General features: G+C 46.1%; 1 protein-coding gene across 1 annotated transcript in view; it reads right to left on the minus strand.

The window, feature by feature from the left end:
- Positions 1 to 8,615: 8,615 nt before the first annotated feature.
- LOC137308417 (disintegrin and metalloproteinase domain-containing protein 12-like) overlaps positions 8,616 to 23,607 on the minus strand; it is a 166,776-nt gene continuing 151,784 nt past the window's right edge. The window contains exons 16-17 of the mRNA XM_067977158.1: positions 22,801 to 22,878; positions 8,616 to 8,633 (exon numbers count right to left, since the gene is read on the minus strand). Of these exons, the coding sequence (XP_067833259.1) occupies positions 8,616 to 8,633; positions 22,801 to 22,878 (96 nt within the window). The remainder of the gene's footprint in view (positions 8,634 to 22,800; positions 22,879 to 23,607) is intronic.

Raw genomic sequence — 23,607 nt, forward strand, 5'->3', positions numbered from 1 at the left:
TGGATCCAAGTAAACTTTTCTGTCAGCTATAGAATTTAAGCATATGGGGTAATATTTGCAAAAGTTTTTTTTGAGTAAAACGATGGTAAGTATGTTGAACAGATTACAGGTATAGGTGGTGGAACAAGGACCTTAAATGGCTTTCATGAAGGAACTAGGCAGGTTCTTGTCAACGAATGGGATTTGGCCGTATTAGAAATGTACCAAAGGAATACTGTAGATAGATGGGCTAGATGGACCGAAGGGCTTCCGCTGCCTGAAACTCTCACTAAAGATTCTCACCATATAAGTACCAATTAATGACTGCTCTTTCCCCTTTGGGCCTGGGTTGAAACCCACCCAGATGGATGGAATGAAAATTTCTTCTCTCTGATGGCTGTAAGGAACGCTGATGGGCAATTAACCGACTCAGGGAGAGAGGGAGGGAGGGTGGAGGTGATAAATCCATCAGCTCTGCAGTGGAGTTGAACCAAAAGAACACTGTAAAAGGAGGGGAAAGACACTCTTCTCGCCTTGGCTTGTGAATGGCCTCCAGTGATCCCTTCTGTTAATTGTACCCATGTGATTTATATCGGTTATAGTTAATTGTATTCAGGTGGTGTGGATCAATTGGGAACTCTCTTGTATCCATTGAGAAGAGAGCTGATCGAGGGCGTGGTGTGGGTGTAAATGTGGAGCTTTATGAATAAAGGCTGGGAAACAATGTAAGACCAGGCCCTAGTATTCTAACCTTCACCACTGGGCAATCCAATTTATAACATGGTAGCAGAGAATGGTTGCCAAAAGGTGGAAGTTGGAAACTACATTTTGTTTTGGACTAAAAACAAACCATGAAAGCCGAGTGGCCATTGCAGAAAATGGCAGAAAGTAAGTTCAAATCAGCGAGGTATGGTTTCCCTCCGATGTTCTTGGAGTTTGAACCATTTGAGCAGTGGAAGAATGAGGTTTATATGTGGACACGGGTTACTACTCCACCAAAAAGAAAACAAGGCATAGCCTTGGGACTATTGTTTCCTGAACAAAGTAAAATCAGAAGTACAGTATTTTCTGAGATGGATACAGATCTCTTGGACAATGATGGGCGAAGGGACAGGAAACAGAGAGTAATGGTGAACGGTTGTTTTTTGGACTGGAGGGAAGTTTACAGTGGTGTTCCCCATGGGTCGGTGCTGGGACCACTGCTTTTGTTGATATGTATGAATGACTTGGACTTAAGTGCACAGGGCACAATTTCCAAATTTGCTGATGATGCAAAACTTGGAAGGGCAGTAAACAGGGTGGAGGATAGTGATAGACTTCAAGAGCAGTACCAGGCATAACGAAACATGAGGTGCCAACCTGGTGAAGCTACAACTCAGGACCACATGCATGCAAAACAGCAGAAGCAGCCTGCTACAGACAGAGCGAAGCGATTCCACAACCAATGGATCAGATCAAAGCTCTGCAGTCCTGCCATATCCAGTCGTGAATGGTGGTGGACAATTAAACAACTAATGGGAGGAGGAGGCTCTGGAAACATCCCCATCCTCAATGATGGCGGAGTCCAGCACGTGAGTGCAAAAGACAAGGCTGAAGCGTTTGCAACCATCTTCAGCAAGAAGTGCCGAGTGGATGATCCATCTCAGTCTCCTCCCGATATCTCCACCATCACAGAAGCCAGTCTTCAGCCAATTCGATTCACTCCACATGATATCAAGAAACGGCTGAGTGCACTGGATACAGCAAAGACTATGGGCCCCGACAACATCCCGGCTGCAGTGCTGAAGACTTGTGCTCCAGAACTAGCCGCACCTCCAGCCAAACTGTTCCAGTACAGCTACAACACAGGCATCGACCCGACAATGTGGAAAATTGCCCAGGGATGTCCTGTCCACAAAAAGCAGGACAAATCCAATCCGGCCAATTACCGCCCCATCAGTCTACTCTCAATCATCAGCAAAGTGATGGAAGGTGTCGTCGACAGTGCTATCAAGCGGCACTTACTCACCAATAACCTGCTCACCGATGCTCAGTTTGGGTTCTGCTCCAGATCTCATTGCAGCCCAGGTCCAAAAATGGACAAAAGAGCTGAATTCCAGAGGTGAGATGAGAGTGACTGCCCTTGACATCAAGGCAGCATTTGACCAGATGTAGCACCAAGGAGCCCTCGTAAAATTGAAGTCAATGGAAATCAGGGGCTGGAGTCATACCTAGCACAAAGGAAGATGGTAGTGGTTGTTGGAGACCAATCATCTCAGCCCCAGGACATTGCTGCAGGAGTTCCTCAAGGCAGTGTCCGAGGCCCAACCATCTTCAGCTGCTTCATCAATGACCTTCCCTCCATCATAAGGTCAGAAATGGGGATGTTTGTTGATGATTGCACAGTGTTCAGTTCCATTCGCAACCCCTCAGAAAATGAAGCAGTCCGTGCCTGCATGCAGCAAGGCCTGGACAATATCCATGCATGGGCTGATAAGTGGCAAGTAACATTCGTGCCAGACAAGTGTCAGGCAATGACCATCTCCAACAAGAGAGAGTCTAACCAGCTCCCCTTGACATTCAATGGCATTACCATTGCCGAATCCCCCACCATCAACATCCTGGGGGTCACTATTGACCAGAAACTGAACTGGACAAGCCACATAAATACTGTGGCTACATGAGCAGGTCAGAGGGTGGGTATTCTGCAGCGAGTGACTCACCTCCTGACTCCCCAAAGCCTTTCCACCATCTACAAGGCACAAGTCAGGAGTGTGATTTTTAAAAAATTATTCGTTCATGGGATGTGGGCGTCGCTGGCGAGGCCGGCATTTATTGCCCATCCCTAATTGCCCTTGAGAAGGTGGTGGTGAGCCGCCTTCTTGAACCGCTGCAGTCCGTGTGGTGACGGTTCTCCCACAGTGCTGTTAGGAAGGGAGTTCCAGGATTTTGATCCAGCGACAATGAAGGAACGGCGATATATTTCCAAGTCGGGATGGTGTGTGACTGGGAGGGGAACGTGCAGGTGGTGTTGTTCCCATGTGCCTGCTGCTCTTGTCCTTCTAGATGGTAGAAATCGCGGGTTTGGGAGGTGCTGTCGAAGAAGCCTTGGCGAGTTCCTGCAGTGCATCCTGTGGATGGTACACACTGTTGTTGGAGCTGCACTCATCCAGGCAAGTGGAGAGTATTCCATCACACTCCTGACTTGTGCCTTGTAGATGGTGGAAAGGCTTTGGGGAGTCAGGAGGTGAGTCACTCGCCTCAGAATACCCAGCCTCTGACCTGCTCTCGTAGCCACAGTATTTATATGGCTGGTCCAGTTAAGTTTCTGGTCAATGGTGACCCCCAGGATGTTGATGGTGGGGGATTCGACGATGGTAATACCGTTGAATGTCAAGGGGAGGTGGTTAGACTCTCTCTTGTTGGAGATGGTCATTGCCTGGCACTTATCTGGCGCGAATGTTACTTGCCACTTATGAGCCCAAGCCTGGATGTTGTCCAGGTCTTGCTGCATGCAGGCTTGGACTGCTTCATTATTTGAGGGGTTGCGAATGGAACTGAACACTGTGCAATCGTCAGCGAACATCCCCATTTCTGACCTTATGATGGAGAGAAGGTCATTGATGAAGCAGCTGAAGATGGTTGGGCCTAGGACACTGCCCTGAGGAACTCCTGCAGCAATGTCCTGGGGCTGAGATGATTGGCCTCCAACAACCACTACCATCTTCCTTTGCGCTAGGGATGACTCTAGCCACTGGAAAGTTTTCCCCCTGATTCCCATTGACTTCAATTTTACTCGGGCTCCTTGGTGCCACACTCGGTCAAATGCTGCCTTGATGTCAAGGGCAGACACTCTCACCTCACCTCTGGAATTCAGCTCTTTTGTCCATGTTTGGACCAAGGCTGTAATGAGGTCTGGAGCCGAGTGGTCCTGGCGGAACCCAAACTGAGCATCGGTGAGCAGGTTATTGGTGAGAAAGTGCCGCTTGATAGCACTGTCGACGACACCTTCCATCACTTTGCTGATGATTGAGAGTAGACTGATGGGGTGGTAATTGGCTGGATTAGATTTGTCCTTCTTTTTGTGGACAGGACATACCTGGGCAATTTTCCACATTGGCGAGTAGATCCCAGTGTTGTAGCTGTACTGGAACAGCTTGGCGAGAGGCGCAGCCAATTCTGGAGCACAAGTCTTCAGCACTACAGCTGGGATGTTGTCGGGGCCCATAGCCTTTGCTCTATCCAGTGCACTCAGCCGTTTCTTGATATCACGTGGAGTGAATCGAATTGGCTGAAGACTGGCTTCTTGATGGTGGGGATATCGGGAGGAGGCCGAGATAGATCATCCACTCGGCACTAAGAATCATGGAATCATAGAAGTTTACAACATGGAAACAGGCCCTTCGGCCCAACATGTCCATGTCGCCCTGTTTATACCACGAAGCTAGTCCCAATTGCCTGCACCTGGACCATATCCCTCTATACCCATCTTACCCATGTAACTGTCCAAATGCTTTTTAAAAGACAAAATTGTACTGGCCTCCACTACTGCCTCTGGCAGCTCATTCCAGACACTCACCACCCTTTGAGTGAAAAAATTGCCCCTCTGGACCCTTTTGTGTCTCTCCCCTCTCATCTTAAATCTATGCCCCCTCGTTATAGACTCCCCGACCTTTGGGAAAAGATTTTGACAATCTACCTTATCTATGCCCCTCATTATTTTATAGACTTCTATAAGATCACCCCTAAACCTCCTACTCTCCAGGGAAAAAAGTCCCAGTCTATCTAACCTCTCCCTATAAGTCAAACCATCAAGTCCCGGTAGCATCCTAGTAAATCTTTTCTGCACTCTTTCTAGTTTAATAATATCCTTTCTATAATAGGGTGACCAGAACTGTACACAGTATTCCAAGTGTGGCCTTACTAATGTCTTGTACAACTTCAACAAGACATCCCAACTCCTGCATTCAATGTTCTGACCAATGAAACCAAGCATGCCGAATGCCTTCTTCACCACCCTATCCACCTGTGACTCCACTTTCAAGGAGCTATGAACCTGTACTCCCAGATCTCTTTGTTCTATAACTCTCCCCAACGCCCTACCATTAACGGAGTAGGTCCTGGCCCGATTCGATCTACCAAAATGCATCACCTCACATTTATCTAAATTAAACTCCATCTGCCATTCATCGGCCCACTGGCCCAATTTATCAAGATCCCATTGCAATCCTAGATAACCTTCTTCACTGTCCACAATGCCACCAATCTTGGTGTCATCTGCAAACTTACTAACCATGCCTCCTGAATTCTCATCCAAATCATTAATATAAATAACAAATAACAGCGGACCCAGCACCGATCCCTGAGGCACACCGCTGGACACAGGCATCCAGTTTGAAAAACAACCCTCTACAACCACCCTCTGTCTTCTGTCGTCAAGCCAATGTTGTATCCAATTGGCTACCTCACCTTGGATCCCGTGAGATCTAACCTTATGTAACAACCGACCATGCGGTACCTTGTCAAAGGCTTTGCTAAAGTCCATGTAGACCACGTCTACTGCACAGCCCTCATCTATCTTCTTGGTTACCCCTTCAAAAAACTCAATCAAATTTGTGAGACATCATTTTCCTCTCACAAAACCATGCTGACTGTTCCTAATCAGTCCCTGCCTCTCCAAATGCCTGTCGATCCTGTCTCTCAGAATACCCTCTAACAACTTACCCACTACAGATGTCAGGCTCACCGGTCTGTAGTTCCCAGGCTTTTCCCTGCCGCCCTTCTTAAACAAAGGCACAACATTTGCTACCCTCCAATCTTCAGGCACCTCACCTGTAGCTGTCGATGATTCAAATATCTCTGCTAGGGGACCCACAATTTCCTCCCTAACCTCCCATAACGTCCTGGGATACATTTCATCAGGTCCCGGAGATTTATCTACCTTGATGCGCGTTAAGACTTCCAGCACCTCCCTCTCTGTAATATGTACACTCCTCAAGACATCACTATTTATTTCCCCAAGTTCCCTAACATCCATGCCTTTCTCAACCGTAAATACCGATGTGAAATATTAATTCTGGCTGAAGATGGAATACTCTCCACTTGCCTGGATGAGTGCAGCTCCAACAACACTCAACAAGCTCGACACCATCCAGGACAAAGCAGCCCGCTTGATTGGCAACCCATCCACCACCCGAAACATTCACTCCCTTCACCACCGGCGCACAGTGGCTGCAGTGTGTACCATCCACAGGATGCACTGCAGCAACTCGCCAAGGCTTCTTCGACAGCACCTCCCAAACCCACGACCTCTACCACCTGGAAGGACAAGGGCAGCAGGCACATGGGAACAACACCACCTGCACGTTCCCCTCCAAGTCACACACCATCCCGACTTGGAAATATATCGCGTTCCTTCATCGTCGCTGGGTCAAAATCCTGGAACTCCCTTCCTAACAGCACTGTGGGAGAACCTTCACCACACGGACTGCAGTGGTTCAAGAAGGCGGCTCATCACCACCTTCTCAAGGGCAATTAGGGATGGGCAATAAATGCTGGCCTGGCCAGTGACGCCCATGAATGAATAAAAAAAAGAGGATATAGACAGGCTGGTGGAATGGGCGGACACGTGGCAGATGAAATTTAATGCAGAAAAATGCGAAGTGATACATTTTGGTGGGAAAAACGAGGAGAGGCAATATAAACTAAAGGGTACAACTCTAAAATGGGTGCAGGAACAGAGAGATCTGGGGGTATATGTGCACAAATCATTGAAGTGGCAGGGCAGGTTGAGAAAGCAGTTAATAAAGCATACGGGATCCTGGGCTTTATAGATAGAGGCATAGATACAAAAGTATGATGATGAACTTTTATAAAACACTGTTTCAGCCACAACTGGAGTATTGTGTCCAGTTCTGGGCACCGCACTTCACGAAAGATATGAAGGCCTTAGAGAGGGTGCAGAAGAGATTTACTGGAATGATTCCAGGGATGAGGGACTTTAGTTACGTGGATAGACTGGAGAAGCTGGGGTTGTTCTTCTTGGAACAGAAACAGTTGTGAGGAGATTTGATAGAGGTATTCAATGCCATGAAGAGACTAGACAGAGTAGATAGAGAGAAACTGTTCCCATTGGCAGAAGGGGCAAGGACCAGAGGACACAGATTTAAGGTGATTGGTAAAAGAACCAAAGGTGATATGAGGAAAAACTTTTTTTACGCAGCGAGTGGTTAGGAACTGGAATGCACTGCCTGAGGGGGTGGTGGAGGCAGATTTAATCATGGCCTTCAAAAGGGAACTGGAAAAGTACTTGAAAGGAAAAAATTTGCAGGGCTACAGGGGAAAGGGTGGTGGAGTGGGACTAGCTGGATTGCTCTTGCATAGAGCCAGCGTGGACTCGATGGGCTGAATGGCCTCCTTCCATGCTGTAACCTTTCTATGATTCTATGTTTTACTTTTCTAATAGAATTTCTGGATCAAATCTACAAGAAAGATGACCTGTTAAGTGCCTATGAGACCTGGTCAGCGTTTGATAGACTTCAGAAAACGGACGGTCATTCAATGGAAGATAATATCATGGACTTTAACAATTGTACAGGAGGTTGACAAAGTTCAAATTGTGAACCCCTAGATCGGTACTAGCGTTTAAATTACTAGATTGTGCGAAGGTGTCTTCTCTGGACAGGCAACTGGTCCTAACTGGCGTCCAGTTCTTGGAAAAGGAGACTCTGTTGGATCAATGTCTGCTGCCTTAAAAAAATTCCTGGGGAGACAGCCAATCCCTTCAGCCTTGATGGAACAAATGAGACCTTCCGCTGTGACACAAAGAATGGACGATTCGATGGTAATTAGGTTTCGAAATGTTCCAGATACTAAAAGCAGGTGCCAGTCCAGGTTTCAAAATTTTCAAGAGTCCGGATGCAGGGGTCAATATGACGGAAGGATTAGAGATCGCCAGATTGGTGATGAAAGCAGGTACAGAAAATCCAGTTATATCAACAGAAGACAAAACTGGGACAGTAATAACGGGCGAATGAATTCCAGGAATGCCGAAGGAAAAATCAGGAGCTGCTTTAGATGTGACTCTAAGTATCATTATGAGGCGAATAGCCCAGAGTGAAGATACAGGGTCTTTGAAATGACGCAGGAAGAAAGTAGTTCTGAGGGAGAGGATGGAGAGAATGATGAACATGAACAGATTATACTGATCACAAGGAGTTTTAATCCTGTGATGAATGTATTAGGCGCGGATTCCTTTAATTGTGTGGTGTTAGATAGTGCATGTATTTTAACTGTATGCGGGGTAGATTGGTTAAAATGTTATCTTGATTCACTAAGTAGAGAGGATCAATGCACGGTTAAGGAATATAAAAGCTCTACATGTTTTAGATTTGGAGATGACAACACCTTGAGGTCACTCAAGAGAGTGGTAATTCCACGTAAGATAGCTGGATTAAGCCATTTTATAAATACGGGTGTAGTCTCTAGTGAGATACCTACGCTTTTGGGTGAACCTTCCATGAAAAAGGCAAAACTGAAACTAGACATGGAACACGATGAGGCAATCAGATCTGCACTTTACCCAGTCAGGGCATTATTGTATCCCCTTAATAAAACCTGATGTTTCTCATCAGTGTGTTAGACAAGTATTAATGGCATCAGGCGATAAGGATAAGCTTGGAAAAAAACAAATTGTCTTAAAGTTACAAAGACAATTTGCCCGCCCTACTTGTCAACATTTAAAGATCCTGCTAAAAGATGCAGCTGTAGTTGATCAGGAATATACGAGGCTAATAGAAGAGATTATTGATAACGTAAAATCTGTAAGAAGTATGGACTGATGTTCCCGCGTCCTATTGTAAGTGTTCCATTAGCACGTGAATTTAACAAGGTAGTTGCCATGGATCTAAAGGTATGGGATAAAGACAGAAATGTTTTCATCTTACATTTTATTGACCTGACTATGAGATTTAGTATTTCTACACTAATATATAGTAAGGAGGAGGAGGTTATTTTCGATAAAATTATAGAAAAATGGATAGGAACGGGCCTTGGGACACCAGCAAAGTTTTTAACCAATAATGGAGGTGAATTCACTAACACGGAGTTCAGAGATATGTGTGAGAATATGAATATAATTGTCATGAATACAGCAGCTGAGAGCCCTTTGAGCAATGGTCTTTGTGAAAGGAATCATGCTGTGATTAATAGCATGGTGCATAAAATGTTGGCTGATCGACCAGGGTGTAAATTGTCAACTGCCCTAGCATGGGCAGTTCATGCAAAGAATTCTCTCCAGATGGTTGGAGGATATGGTCCTTACAAACTAGTTTATGGGCGCAATCCCAAATTACCTTCTGTTCTTTGTGACAATCCTCCTGCTCTAGAAGGTACTACAATTAGTGCCATTTTCTCTGAGCATTTAAATGCTATGCATGCAGGGAGACAGGCTTTTATCAAGGCTGAGGTATCAGAGAAAATTCATAGAGCTGTGAGGCATCGTATTCGACCATCTGAGGCAGAGTTCAATTCAGGAGATTTGGTATATTATAAAAGAGGGTCATAGGGAATGGAATGGTTCCAGGTAAGATAATAGGTCGTGATGGTAAGGCAGTATTTGTCCAATAGGCAATCAAACTGTGACGGTTCATTCTTTTTTGCATTAATTAGAATTAATTATAAAATCTCAGACTCTGAGCAGTTGCTGGAAGTAAACGAGGCACCTTGTGCCTCAGATGTTCATGATTTTTTTGATGAGGTTCCTGAGGGACAGACTGAGGGAGATCAAGGACTGGACAGTGATTATGTTAGCGATCATGGAATCATCGAAAAGTTACAGCACGGAAGGAGTCATTTCAGCCCATCGAGTCCGTGCCGGCTCTATGCAAGAGCAATCCAGCTAGTCCCACTTCCCCGCCCTATCCCCGTAGCCCTGCAAATTCTTTCCTTTCAAGTACTTATCCAGTTTCCTTTTGAAGGCCATGATTGAATCTGCCTCCACCACCCCCTCGGGCAGTGCATTCCAAATCCTAACCACTCGCTGTGTAAAAATGTTTTTCCTCAGGTCACCTTTGGTTCTTTTACCAATCAACTTAAATCGATGCCCTCTGATTCTTGACCCTTCTGCCAATGGGAACAGTTTCTCTCCATCTATTCTGTCAAGAACATAGAAACAAAGAACAGCCATTCAGCCCTTCGAACCATTCAATATGATCATGGCTGATCCTCCATCTCAATACCATATTCCCGCTCTCTCCCCATACCCCTTGATGCCTTTTGTGTCTAGAAATCTATCCAACTCCTTCTTAAATATATTCAGTGACTTGGCCTCCACAGCCTTCTGTGGTAGGGAATTCCACAGGTTCACCACCCTCTGAGTGAAGAAATTTCTCCTCATCTCAGTCCTAAATGTCCTACCCCGTATCCTGAGACTGTGACCCCTTGTTCCGGACCCCCCAGCCAGGGGAAACATCCTCCCTGCATCCAGTCTGTCTAGCCCTGTCAGAATTTTATATGTTTCAATGAGATCGCCTCTCATTCTTCGAAACTCCAGTGAGTACAGGCCGAGTCGACCCAATCTCTCCTCATACGACAGTCCTGCCATCCCAGGAATCAGTCTGGTGAACCTTCGCTGCACTCCCTCTATGGCAAGTATATCCTTTCTTAGGTAAGGAGACCAAAACTGCACACAATACTCCAGGTGTGGTCTCACCAAGGCCCTGTATAACTGCAGTAAGACATCCTTGCTCCTGTACTCAAATCCTCTTGCCATGAAGGCCAACATACCATTTGCCTTCCTAACTGCTTGCTGCACCTGCACCTGCCTGTTTGCTTTCAGTGACTGGTGTACAAGGACACCCAGATCCCTTTGCACATCAACATTCCCCAATCTATCACCATTTAAATAATACTCTGCCTTTCTGTTTTTCCTTCCAAAGTGGATAACTTCACATTTATCCACATTGTACTGCATCTGCCATGTATTTGCCCACTCACTCAACTTGTCTAAGTCACCTTGAAGCCTCTTTGCATCCTCCTCACAACTCACAATCCCACCTAGTTTTGTGTTGTCAGCAAACTTGGAAATATTACATTTGGTTCCCTCATCCGAATATATTGTGAATAGCTGGGGCCCAAGCGGTACCCCACTAGTCACCCTGAAAAAGACCCATTTATTCTTACTCTCTGTTTCCTGTCTGTTAACCAATTTTCAATCCATGCCAGTATATTACCACCAATCCCATGTGCTTTAATTTTGCACACTAACCTCTTATGTGGGACTTTATCAAAGGCCTTCTGAAAATCTAAATAAACCACATCCACTGGTTCTCCCTTATCTATTCTACTAGTTACATCCTCAAAAAACTCCAGTAGGTTTATCAAACCTGATTTCCCTTTCATAAATCCATGTTGACTTTGTCTAATCCCATTGATATTTTCTAAGTGTCCTGTTATCACATCCTTTATAATAGACTCTAGCATTTTCCCTACTACTGATGTTAGGTTAACCGGTCTGTACTTCCTTGTTTTCTCTCTCCCTCCTTTTTTAAATATTGGGGTTACATTTGCCACCCTCCAATCTGCAGGAACTGTTCCCTAATCTATAGAATTTTATATCTATAGAATGCATCCACTATTGTTTGACCGCTTGACGGCTCTGGAGCTGCGGATGGACTCACTTTGGAGCATCCGCGATGCTGAGAAAGTCGTGGATAGCACGTTCAGTGAGTTGGTCACACCGCAGATAAAAATTACTGAGGGAGATAGTGAATGGGTGACCAACAGACAGAGGAAGAGTAGGAAGGCAGTGCAGGGGTCCCCTGCGGTCATCTCCCTCCAAAACAGGTACACCGTTTTGGATACTGTTGGCGGAGATGGCTCACCAGGGGAAGGTGGCAGTGGCCAGGTTCATGGCACCGTGGCTGGCTCTGCTGCACAGGAGGGCAGGAAAAAGAGTGGCAGAGCTATAGTGATAGGGGACTCGATTGTAAGGGGAATAGACAGGCGTTTCTGCGGACGCAACCGAGACTCCAGGATGGTATGTTGCCTCCCTGGTGCAAGGGTCAAGGATGTCTCGGAGCGGCTGCAGGACATTCTGGAGGGGGAGGGTGAACAGCCAGTTGTCGTGGTGCATATAGGCACCAACGATATAGGTAAAAAACAGGATGAGGTCCTACAAGCTGAATTTAGGGAGTTAGGAGTTAAACTAAAGAGTAGGACCTCAAAGGTAGTAATCTCAGGATTGCTACCAGTGCCACGGGCTAGTCAGAGTAGGAATGACAGGATAGCTAAGATGAATACGTGGCTTGAGAGATGGTGCAAGAGGGAGGGATTCAAATTCCTGGGCCATTGGAACCGGTTCTGGGGGAGGTGGGACCAGTACAAATTGGACGGTCTGCATCTGGGCAGGACTGGAACCAATGTCCTAGGGGGAGTGTTTGCTAGTGCTGTTGGGGAGGGTTTAAACTAATGTGGCAGGGGGATGGGAACCGATGCAGGAAGTCAGTGGGAAATAAAGTGGTGACAGAAACAAAAGGCAGTAAGGGAGAGTGTACAGAACATGACCGGACAGATGGTCTGAGAAAGCAGGGCAAAGACCAAGGGAAGACTAGATTAAACTGCATTTATTTCAATGCAAGAAGTCTGATGGGCAAGGCAGATGAACTCAGGGCATGGATGGGTACATGGGACTGGGATGTTATAGCTATTACTGAAACATGGCTAAGGGAGGGGCAGGACTGGCAGCTCAATGTTCCAGGGTACAGATGCTATAGGAAAGATAGAGCAGGAGGTAAGAGAGGAGGGGGAGTTGCGTTCTTGATTAGGGAGAACATCACGGCAGTGGTGAGAGGGGATATATCCGAGGGTTCGCCCACTGAGTCCATATGGGTAGAACTGAAAAATAAGAAGGGAGAGATCACTTTGATAGGATTGTACTACAGACCCCCAAATAGTCAACGGGAAATTGAGGAGCAAATATGTAAGGAGATTACAGACAGCTGCAAGAAAAATAGGGTGGTAATAGTAGGGGACTTTAACTTTCCCAACATTGACTGGGACAGCCATAGCATTAGGGGCTTGGATGGAGAGAAATTTGTTGAGTGTATTCAGGAGGAATTTCTCATTCAGTATGTGGATGGCCCGACTAGAGAGGGGGCAAAACTTGACCTCCTCTTGGGAAATAAGGAAGGGCAGGTGACAGAAGTGTTAGTGAGGGATCACTTTGGGACCAGTGATCATAATTCCATTAGTTTTAAGATAGCTATGGAGAAGGATAGGTCTGGCCCAAAAGTTAAAATTCTAAATTGGGGAAAGGCCAATTTTGATGGTATTAGACAGGAACTTTCAGAAGTTGATTGGGAGAGTCTGTTGGCAGGCAAAGGGACGTCTGGTAAGTGGGAGGCTTTCAAAAGTGTGTTAACCAGGGTTCAGTGTAAGCACATTCCTTATAAAGTGAAGGGCAAGGCTGGTAGAAGTAGGGAACCTTGGATGACTCGGGAGATTGAGGCACTAGTCAAAAATAAGAAGGAGGCATATGACATGCATAGGCAGCTGGGATCAAGTGGATCCCTTGAAGAGTATAGAGATTGCTGGAGTAGAGTTAAGAGAGAAATCAGGAGGGCAAAAAGGGGATATGAGATTGCTTTGGCAGATCAGGCAAAGGTGAATCCAAAGAGCTTCTACAAATACATAAAGGGCAAAAGGGTAACTAGGGAGAGAGTAGGGCCTCTTAAGGATCAACAAGGTCATCTATGTGCGGAACCACAAGAGATGGGTGAGATCCTGAATGAATATTTCACATCGGTATTTACGGTTGAGAAAGGCATGGATGTTAGGGAACTTGGGGAAATAAATAGTGATGTCTTGAGGAGTGTACATATTACAGAGAGGGAGGTGCTGGAAGTCTTAACGCGCATCAAGGTAGATAAATCTCCGGGACCTGATGAAATGTATCCCAGGACGTTATGGGAGGTTAGGGAGGAAATTGCGGGTCCCCTAGCAGAGATATTTGAATCATCCACCGCTACAGGTGAGGTGCCTGAAGATTGGAGGGTAGCAAATGTTGTGCCTTTGTTTAAGAAGGGCGGCAGGGAAAAGCCTGGGAACTACAGACCAGTGAGCCTGACATCTGTAGTGGGTAAGTTGTTAGAGGGTATTCTGAGGGACAGAATCTACAGGCATTTGGAGAGGCAGGGACTAATTAGGAACAGTCAGCATGGTTTTGTGAGAGGAAAATCATGTCTCACGAATTTGATTGAGTTTTTTGAAGGGGTAACCAAGAAGATAGATGAGGGCTGTGCAGTAGACGTGGTCTACATGGACTTCAGCAAAGCATTTGACAAGGTACCGCATGGTAGGTTGTTACATAAGGTTAAATCTCATGGGATCCAAGGTGAGGTAGCCAATTGGATACAAAATTGGCTTGACGACAGAAGACAGAGGGTGGTTGTCGAGGGTTGTTTTTCAAACTGGATGCCTGTGTCCAGCGGTGTGCCTCAGGGATCGGTGCTGGGTCCGCTGTTATTTGTTATTTATATTAATGATTTGGATGAGAATTTAGGAGGCATGGTTAGTAAGTTTGCAGATGACACCAAGATTGGTGGCATTGTGGACAGTGAAGAAGGTTATCTAGGATTGCAACGGGATCTTGATAAATTGGGCCAGTGGGCCGATGAATGGCAGATGGAGTTTAATTTAGATAAATGTGAGGTGATGCATTTTGGTAGATCGAATCGGGCCAGGACCTACTCCGTTAATGGTAGGGCGTTGGGGAGAGTTATAGAACAAAGAGATCTAGGAGTACAGATTCATAGCTCCTTGAAAGTGGAGTCACAGGTGGATAGGGTGGTGAAGAAAGCATTCAGCATGCTTGGTTTCATTGGTCAGAACATTGAATGCAGGAGTTGGGATGTCTTGTTGAAGTTGTACAGGGCATTGGTGAGGCCACACTTGGAGTACTGTGTACAGTTCTGGTCACCCTATTATAGAAAGGATATTATTAAACTAGAAAGAGTGCAGAAAAGATTTACTAGGATGCTACCGGGACTTGATGGTTTGACTTACAGGGAGAGGTTAGACAGACTGGGACTTTATTCCCTGGAGAGTAGGAGGTTAAGGGGTGATCTTATAGAAGTCTATAAAATAATGAGGGGCATAGATAAGGTCGATAGTCAAAATCTTTTCCCAAAGGTAGGGGAGTCTATAACGAGGGGGCACAGATTTAAGGTGAGAGGGGAGAGATACAAAAGGATCCAGAGGGGCAATTTTTTCACTCAAAGGGTGGTGAGTGTCTGGAACGAGCTGCCAGAGGCAGTAGTAGAGGCGGGTACAATTTTGTCTTTTAAAAAGCATTTGGACAGTTACATGGGGAAGATGGGTATCGAGGGATATGGGCCAAGTGCAGGCAATTGGGACTAGCTTAGTGGTATAAACTGGGCGACATGGACATGTTGGGCCGAAGGGCCTGTTTCCATGTTGTAACTTCTATGATTCTATTCTATGATTCTATTTCCATGGCTGCCTCTTTTAGTATTCTGGGATGCAGATTATCAGGCCCTGGGGATTCATCAGCTTTCAGTCCCATTAATTTCTCCAGCACTATTTTTTTTTACTAATACTAATTTCCTTTAATTCCTCCTTCTCACTAGTCCCTTGGTTCCCTGGCATTTCTGGGAAGTTATTTGTGTCCTCCTTTTACAGTCCACTTTTATGTTTCTTGCAAGTTTACTCTCATATTCTATTTTTCCCCTCTTAATCAATCTCTTGGTCCTTTTTTGCTGAATTCTAAACTGCTCCCAATCCTCAGGCTTGTTACTTTTTCTGGCAACTTTATATGACTCCTCTTTGGATCGAATACTATCCTTAATTTCTTTGTTAGCCATGGTTGAGTCGCTTTTCCTTTTGTGTTTTTGCGTCAGAAAGGAATGTATAATTGTTGCAATTCATGCATTCGTTCCTTAAATGTTAGCCATTGCCTATCCACCGTCATGCCTTTTAATGAAGTGTCCCAATCTATCATAACCAACTCACTCCTCATACCTTCATAGTTTCTTTTGTTTCGATTTAGGACCCGAGTTTTGGATTGGACTACTTTACTTTCCATCTTAATGAAGATTTCACTCCATCGGGATCCTCCCCGAGCGACCCTTCATGATTTTGAATACCTCGATCAAATCTCCTCTCAACCTTCTTTGTTCCAAGGAGAACAACCCCAGCTTCTCCAGTCCATCCACGTAACTAAAGTCCCTCATCCCCGGAATCATTCTAGTAAATCTCTTCTGCACCCTCTCTCAGGCCTTCAAATCTTTCCTAAAGTGCGATGCCCAGAACTGGACACAATACTCCAGTTGTGGTCGAACCAGTGTTTTATAAAGTTTCAGCATGACTTCCATACTTTTGTACTCTAAGCCTCTATTTATAAAGCCCAGGATCCCTGTGCTTTTTTAACATAGGGTCCAGAACGAGGGGTCACAGTCTCAGGATATGGGGTAGGACATTTAGGACTGAGATGAGGAGAAATTTCTTCACTCAGAGGGTGGTGAACCTGTGGAATTCAACCTGTGGAAAGGCTGTGGAGGCCAAGTCACTGAATATATTTAAGAAAGAGATAGATAGATTTCTAGACACAAAAGGCATCAAGGGGTATGGGGAGAGAGCGGGAATATGGTACTGAGATGGAGGATCAGCCATGATCCTCCATCTCAATACCAAAATTAGTCTCCACTTGGAGAAACAAGGATTAATCAGGGATAGTCAACATGGCTTTGTCAAGGGAAGATCATGTCTGACTAATTTGATTGAATTTTTTGAGGGGGTGACTAGGCGTGTGGATGAGGGTAACGCAGTGGATGTGGTATACATGGATTTCAGTAAGGCCTTCGATAAAGTCCCCCACAGGAGACTGGTCAAGAAGGTACGAGCCCATGGAATCCAGGGTGCCTTGGCACTTTGGATACAAAACTGGCTTAGTGGCAGAAGGCAGAGGGTGATGGTCGAAGGTTGTTTTTGTGACTGGAAGCCTGTGGCCAGTGGGGTACCACAGGGATCGGTGCTGGGTCCCTTGCTGTTTGTGGTCTACATTAACGACTTGGATATGAATGTAAAAGGTATGATCAGTAAGTTTGCTGATGACACAAAAATTGGTAGGGTGGTAAATAGCGAGGAGGATAGCCTCAGTCTGCAGGACGATATAGATGGGTTGGTCAGATGGGCGGAACAGTGGCAAATGGAATTTAACCCGGAAAAGTGCGAGGTGATGCACTTTGGAGGGACTAACAAGGCAAGGGAATACACAATGAATGGGAGGACCCAAGGCAAGACAGAGGGTCAGAGGGATCTTGGTGTGCAAGTTCACAGATCCCTGAAGGCGGCGGAACAGGTAGATAAGGTGGTAAAGAAGGCATATGGGATACTTGCCTTTATTAGCCGAGGCATAGAATATAAGAGCAAGGAGGTTATGATGGAGCTGTATAAAACACTGGTTAGGCCACAGCTGGAGTACTGTGTGCAGTTCTGGTCGCCACACTACAGGAAGGATGTGATCGCTTTGGAGAGGGTGCAGAGGAGATTCACCAGGATGTTACCAGGGCTGGAGCGCTTCAGCTATGAAGAGAGACTGGGAAGATTGGGTTTGTTTTCCTTGGAGCAGAGGAGGCTGAGGGGGGACATGATTGAGGTGTACAAAATTATGAGGGGCACAGATAGGATGGATACGAAGGAGCTTTTTCCCTTCGTTGAGGGTTCTATAACAAGGGGACATAGATTCAAGGTAAAAGGCGGGAGGTTTAGAGGGGATTTGAGAAAGAACTTTTTCACCCAGAGGGTGGTGGGAGTCTGGAACTCACTGCCTGAGAGGGTTGTGGAGGCAGGAACCCTCACAACATTCAAGAAGCATTTGGATGAGCACTTGAAATGCCATAGCACACAAGGCTACGGACCAAATGCTGGAATATGGGATTAGAGTAGACAGGGCTTGATGGCCGGCGCGGACACGATGGGCCGAAGGGCCTCTATCCGTGCTGGAAAACTCTATGACTCTATGAATGGCCGAATGGCCTACTCCTGCTCCTATTTTCTATGTTTCTAACCACTTTCTCAAACTGCCTTGCCACCTTCAATGATTTGTGCACATATAACCCCAGATCTCTCTGTTCCTGTACCCCTTTTAGAATTGTGCCCTCTCGTTTCTTTTGCCTCTCCTCGTTCTTCCTACCGAAATGTATCACTTCGCATTTTTCTGCATTAAATTTCATCTGCCATGTGTCCACCCATTCCACCAGCCTGTCTATATCCTCTTGAAGTCTATAACTATCCTCCGCACTCCTTACTACCCTACCAAGTACCAACCAACGGATCAGATCAAAGCTCTGCAGTCCTGCCACATCCAATTGTGAATGGTGGTGGACAATTAAACAACTAATGGGAAGAGGAGGTTCTGTAAACATCCCCATCCTCAATGATGACAGAGCCCAGCACATGAATGCAAAAGACAAGGCTGAAGCGTTTGCAACCATCTTCAGCCAGAAGTGCCGAGTGGATGATCCATCTCGGCCTCCTCCCGATATCCCCACCTTCACAGAAGCCAGTCTTCAGCCAATTCGATTCACTCCACGTGAGATCAAGAAACGGCTGAGTGCACTCGATACAGCAAAGGCTATGGGCCCCGACAACATCCCGGCTGTAGTGCTGAAGACTTGTGCTGCACAACGAGCTGCGCCTCTAGCCAAGCTGTTCCAGTACAGCTACAACACTGTGGCATCTACCCAACAATGTGGAAAATTGCCCAGGTATGGCCTGTCCACAAAAAGCAGGACAAATCCAATCCGGCCAATTACTGCCCCATCAGTCCACTCTCAATCATCAACAAAGTGATGGAAGGTGTCGTCGACAGTGCTATCAAGTGGCACTTACTCACCAATAACCTGCTCACCGATGCTCAGTTTGGGTTCCGCCAGGACCACTCGGCTCCAGACCTCATTACAGCCTTGGTCCAGACATGGACAAAAAAGCTGAATTCCAGAGGTGAGGTGAGAGTGTCTGCCCTTGACATCAAGGCAGCATTTGACCGAGTGTGGCACCAAGGAGCCCGAGTAAAATTGAAGTCAATGGGAATCAGGGGGAAAACTCTCCAGTGGCTGGAGTCATACCTAGCACAAAGGAAGATGGTAGTGGCTGTTGGAGGCCAATCATCTCAGCCCCAGGGCATTGCTACAGGAGTTCCTCAGGGCAGTGTCCTAGGCCCAACCATCTTCAGTTGCTTCATCAATGACCTTCCCTCCATCATAAGGTCAGAAATTGGGATGTTCGCTGATGATTGCACAGTGTTCAGTTCCATTCGCAACCCCTCAAATAACGAAGCAGTCCAAGCTCGCGCGCAGCAAGACCTGGACAACATCCAGGCTTGGGCTGATAAGCGGCAAGTAACATTCGCGCCAGACAAGTGCCAGGCAATGACCATCTCCAACAAGAGAGAGTCTAACCACCTCCCCTTGACATTCAACGGCATTACCATCGCCGAATCCCCCACCATCAACATCCTGGCGGTCACCATTGACCAGAAACTTAATTGGACCAGCCACATAAATACTGTGGCTACAAGAGCAAATCAGAGGCTGGGTATTCTGCGGCGAGTGACTCACCTCCTGACTCCCCAAAGCCTTTCCACCATCTACAAGGCACAAGTCAGGTCTCTGATGGAATACTCTCCACTTGCTTGGATGAGTGCAGCTCCAACAACACTCAAGAAGCTCGACACCATCCAGGACAAAGCAGCCCACTTGATTGGCACCCCATCCACCACCCTAAACATTCACTCCCTTCATCACTGGCGCACATTGGCTTCAGTGTTGTACCATCCACAGGATGCACCACAGCAATTCGCCAAGGCTTATTCGACAGCACCTCCCAAACCCGCGACCTCTACCACCTCGAAGGACAAGAGCAGCAGGCACATGGGAACACCACCACCTGCACGTTCCCCTCCAAGTCACACACCATCCCGACTTGGAAATATATCGCTGTTCTTTCATCGTCGCTGGGTCAAAATCCTGGAACTCTCTTCCTAACAGCACTGTGGGTGAACCTTCACCACACAGACTGCAGCGATTCAAGAAGGCGGCTCACCACCACCTTCTCAAGGGCAATTAGGGATGGGCAATAAATGCCGGCCTCGCCAGCGACGCCCACATCCCATAAACGAATTGGATACTAAGGAGCTTTTTCCCTTCGTTGAGGGTTCTATAACAAGGGGGCATAGATTCAAGGTAAAAGGCGGGAGGTTTGGAGGGGATTTGAGAAAGAACTTTTTCACCCAGAGGGTGGTTGGAGTCTGGAACTCACTGCCTGAGAGGGTTGTGGAGGCAGGAACCCTCACAACATTCAAGAAGCATTTGGATGAGCACTTGAAATGCCATAGCATACAAGGCTACGGACCAAATGCTGGAATATGGGATTAGATTAGACTGGGCTTGATGGCCGGCGCGGACACGATGGGCCGAAGGGCCTCTATCCGTGCTGTATAACTCTATGACTCTATGAATTAAAAAAAAGTTTTGTGTGAACTGCAAATTTTGAAATTATGCCCTGTACACCCAAGTCTCGGTCATTAATGTATATCAAGAAAAGCAGTGGTCCTAGTACCGACCCCTGGGGAACACCACTGTACACCTCCCTCCAGTCCGAAAAACAACCGTTCACCACTACTCTCTGTTTCCTGACCCTCAGCCAATTCTGTATCCATGTTGCCACTGCCCCCTTTATTCCATGGGCCGCAATCTTGATGATAAGCCTACCGTGCTGCACTTTATCAAACGCATTTTGAAAGTCCATATACACATTGACTGCATTGCCCTCATCTACCCTCTTTGTTACCTCATCAAAAAACTCTATCAGGTTAGTTAAACACGATTTGCCTTTAACAAATCCGTGCTGGCTTTCCCTAATCAATCCACCCTGATCCACGTGACTGTTAATTCTGTCCCGGATTATCATTTCTAAAAGTTTCTCCGCCACTGAGGTTAAACTGACTGACCTATAGTTGCTGGAAGAAACACATGACAGAGCGATCACATCCACGGAACAATTACCCAAAGTGGATTCAGAAGACAGAGGGTGGTTGTAGAGGGTTGTTTTTCAAACTGGAGGCCTGTGACCAGCGGTGTGCCTCAGGGATCGGTGCTGGGTCCGCTGTTATTTGTTATTTATATTAATGATTTGGATGAGAATTTAGGAGGCATGGTTAGTAAGTTTGCAGATGACACCAAGATTGGTGGCATTGTGGACAGTGAAGAAGGTTATCTAGGATTGCAACGGGATCTTGATAAATTGGGCCAGTGGGCCGATGAATGGCAGATGGAGTTTAATTTAGATAAATGTGAGGTGATGCATTTTGGTAGATCGAATCGGGCCAGGACCTACTCCGTTAATGGTCGGGCGTTGGGGAGAGTTATAGAACAAAGAGATCTAGGAGTACAGGTTCATAGCTCCTTGAAAGTGGAGTCACAGGTGGATAGGGTGGTGAAGAAGGCATTCAGCATGCTTGGTTTCATTGGTCAGAACATTGAATACAGGAGTTGGGATGTCTTGTTGAAGTTGTACAAGACATTATTAAGGCCACACTTGGAATACTGTGTACAGTTCTGGTCACCCTATTATAGAAAGGATATTATTAAACTAGAAAGAGTGCAGAAAAGATTTACTAGGATGCGACCGGGACTTGATGGTTTGACTTATAGGGAGAGGTTAGACAGACTGGGACTTTTTTCCCTGGAGAGTAGGAGGTTAAGGGGTGATCTTATAGAAGTCTATAAAATAATGAGGGGCATAGATAAGGTAGATAGTCAAAATCTTTTCCCAAAGGTAGGGGAGTCTATAACGAGGGGACATAGATTTAAGGTGAGAGGGGAGAGACACAAAAGGGTCCAGAGGGGCAATTTTTTCACTCAAAGGGTGGTGAGTGTCTGGAACGAGCTGCCAGAGGCAGTAGTAGAGGCGGGTACAATTTTGTCTTTTAAAAAGCATTTGGGCAGTTACATGGGTAAGATGGGTATAGAGGGATATGGGCCAAGTGCAGGCAATTGGGACTAGCTTAGTGGTATAAACTGGGCGACATGGACATGTTGGGCCGAAGGGCCTGTATCCATGTTGTAAACTTCTATGATTCTATGAAATCTTGAAAATTAAATGGCTGGATTCAAGCCTTCGAATGTCGGATTGTTTTAATAAAAGAAATACATGTACGAAGAAATTATTAGGGACCCTGTAGAAGGGTTGCCTCACAATATATCGCTGGGGATTGTTTAAGTTGTGCAGAGTATGGAAGTTTTTGACTTTTGAAATTTTTGTTTGTATTGTATATATAAAGTTTAATTTTGCTATTTAAAAAGAGAGAAGGGAATCTGTTAATTGTATCCATGTGATTTATATCAGTTATTATTAATTGTATTCAGGTGGTGTGGATCAATTGAGAATTCTCTTGTATCCATTTGTCAGAGAGCTGATCTATGGTTGGTGTGGGTGCAGTGTGGAGCTCTGTGAATAAAGGCTCTAGTCTTCTATCCTTCCCCACTGGGCTATCCAATTTATAACACCTTCAAGTCTTGATAGAAATGGGTAGAACATTTGTGGCTGTCCACTTGCAGGTTTGCCTGAAAAATGCATTGTGTGGACGGGTGGTCCAGGGGCAGACTCCCGTTGAATAGTTCCCCAAGAGTCTCTTCATCACAACCTCCTGTTTTGCACACCATCAATCCCTGTGTGGACGCTGAAGTTAAATGATATAATTACCCCATCCACCCCTCAGTGAATATATCAGCCCAACTGAAAGGAGAGAGATTAATTTCTTACCCCCTTGTTATTGCAGGTGTTGTCACACTTTTGTACTTTGAACAGCGTCACATCCTGACACTTGGTATCAACGCAGGCCTACGGAGTAGAGAATTCAACATTATCGTCATCACTGTCATTAAGTTTTAAAAATGAGCCAATCACGGTTGGGGCGATTTGACTCCAAACACTTTATGGATCAACTGTTGCTGCTGGTACTGGACGGCAAAAAATTGCCTTCCGTGGGTGCTGTGCATCAGGCTAATCAACAGACTGAGTCCATGGATTACACACTGGTCAGTCCCACTCCTCCTCACTCAATGGATTACACACTGGTCAGTCCCACTCCTCCTCACTCAATGGATTACACACTGGACAGTCTCACTCCTCCTCACTCAATGGATTACACACTGGACAGTCCCACTCCTCCTCACTCAATGGATTACACACTGGACAGTCCCACTCCTCCTCACTCAATGGATTACACACTGGACAGTCCCACTCCTCCTCACTCAATGGATTACACACTGGACAGTCCCACTCCTCCTCACTCAATGGATTACACACTGGACAGTCCCACTCCTCCTCACTCAATGGATTACACACTGGACAGTCCCACTCCTCCTCACTCAATGGATTACACACTGGACAGTCCCACTCCTCCTCACTCATTGGATTACACACTGGACAGTCTCACTCTTCCTCACTCAATGGATTACACACTGGACAGTCCCACTCCTCCTCACTCATTGGATTACACACTGGACAGTCCCACTCCTCCTGAGTCAATGGATTACACACTGGACAGTCCCACTCCTCCTGAGTCAG

The sequence above is a fragment of the Heptranchias perlo genome, chromosome 1, assembly GCF_035084215.1.
Source record: "Heptranchias perlo isolate sHepPer1 chromosome 1, sHepPer1.hap1, whole genome shotgun sequence".
NCBI classification, from domain to species: Eukaryota; Metazoa; Chordata; class Chondrichthyes; order Hexanchiformes; family Hexanchidae; genus Heptranchias; species Heptranchias perlo.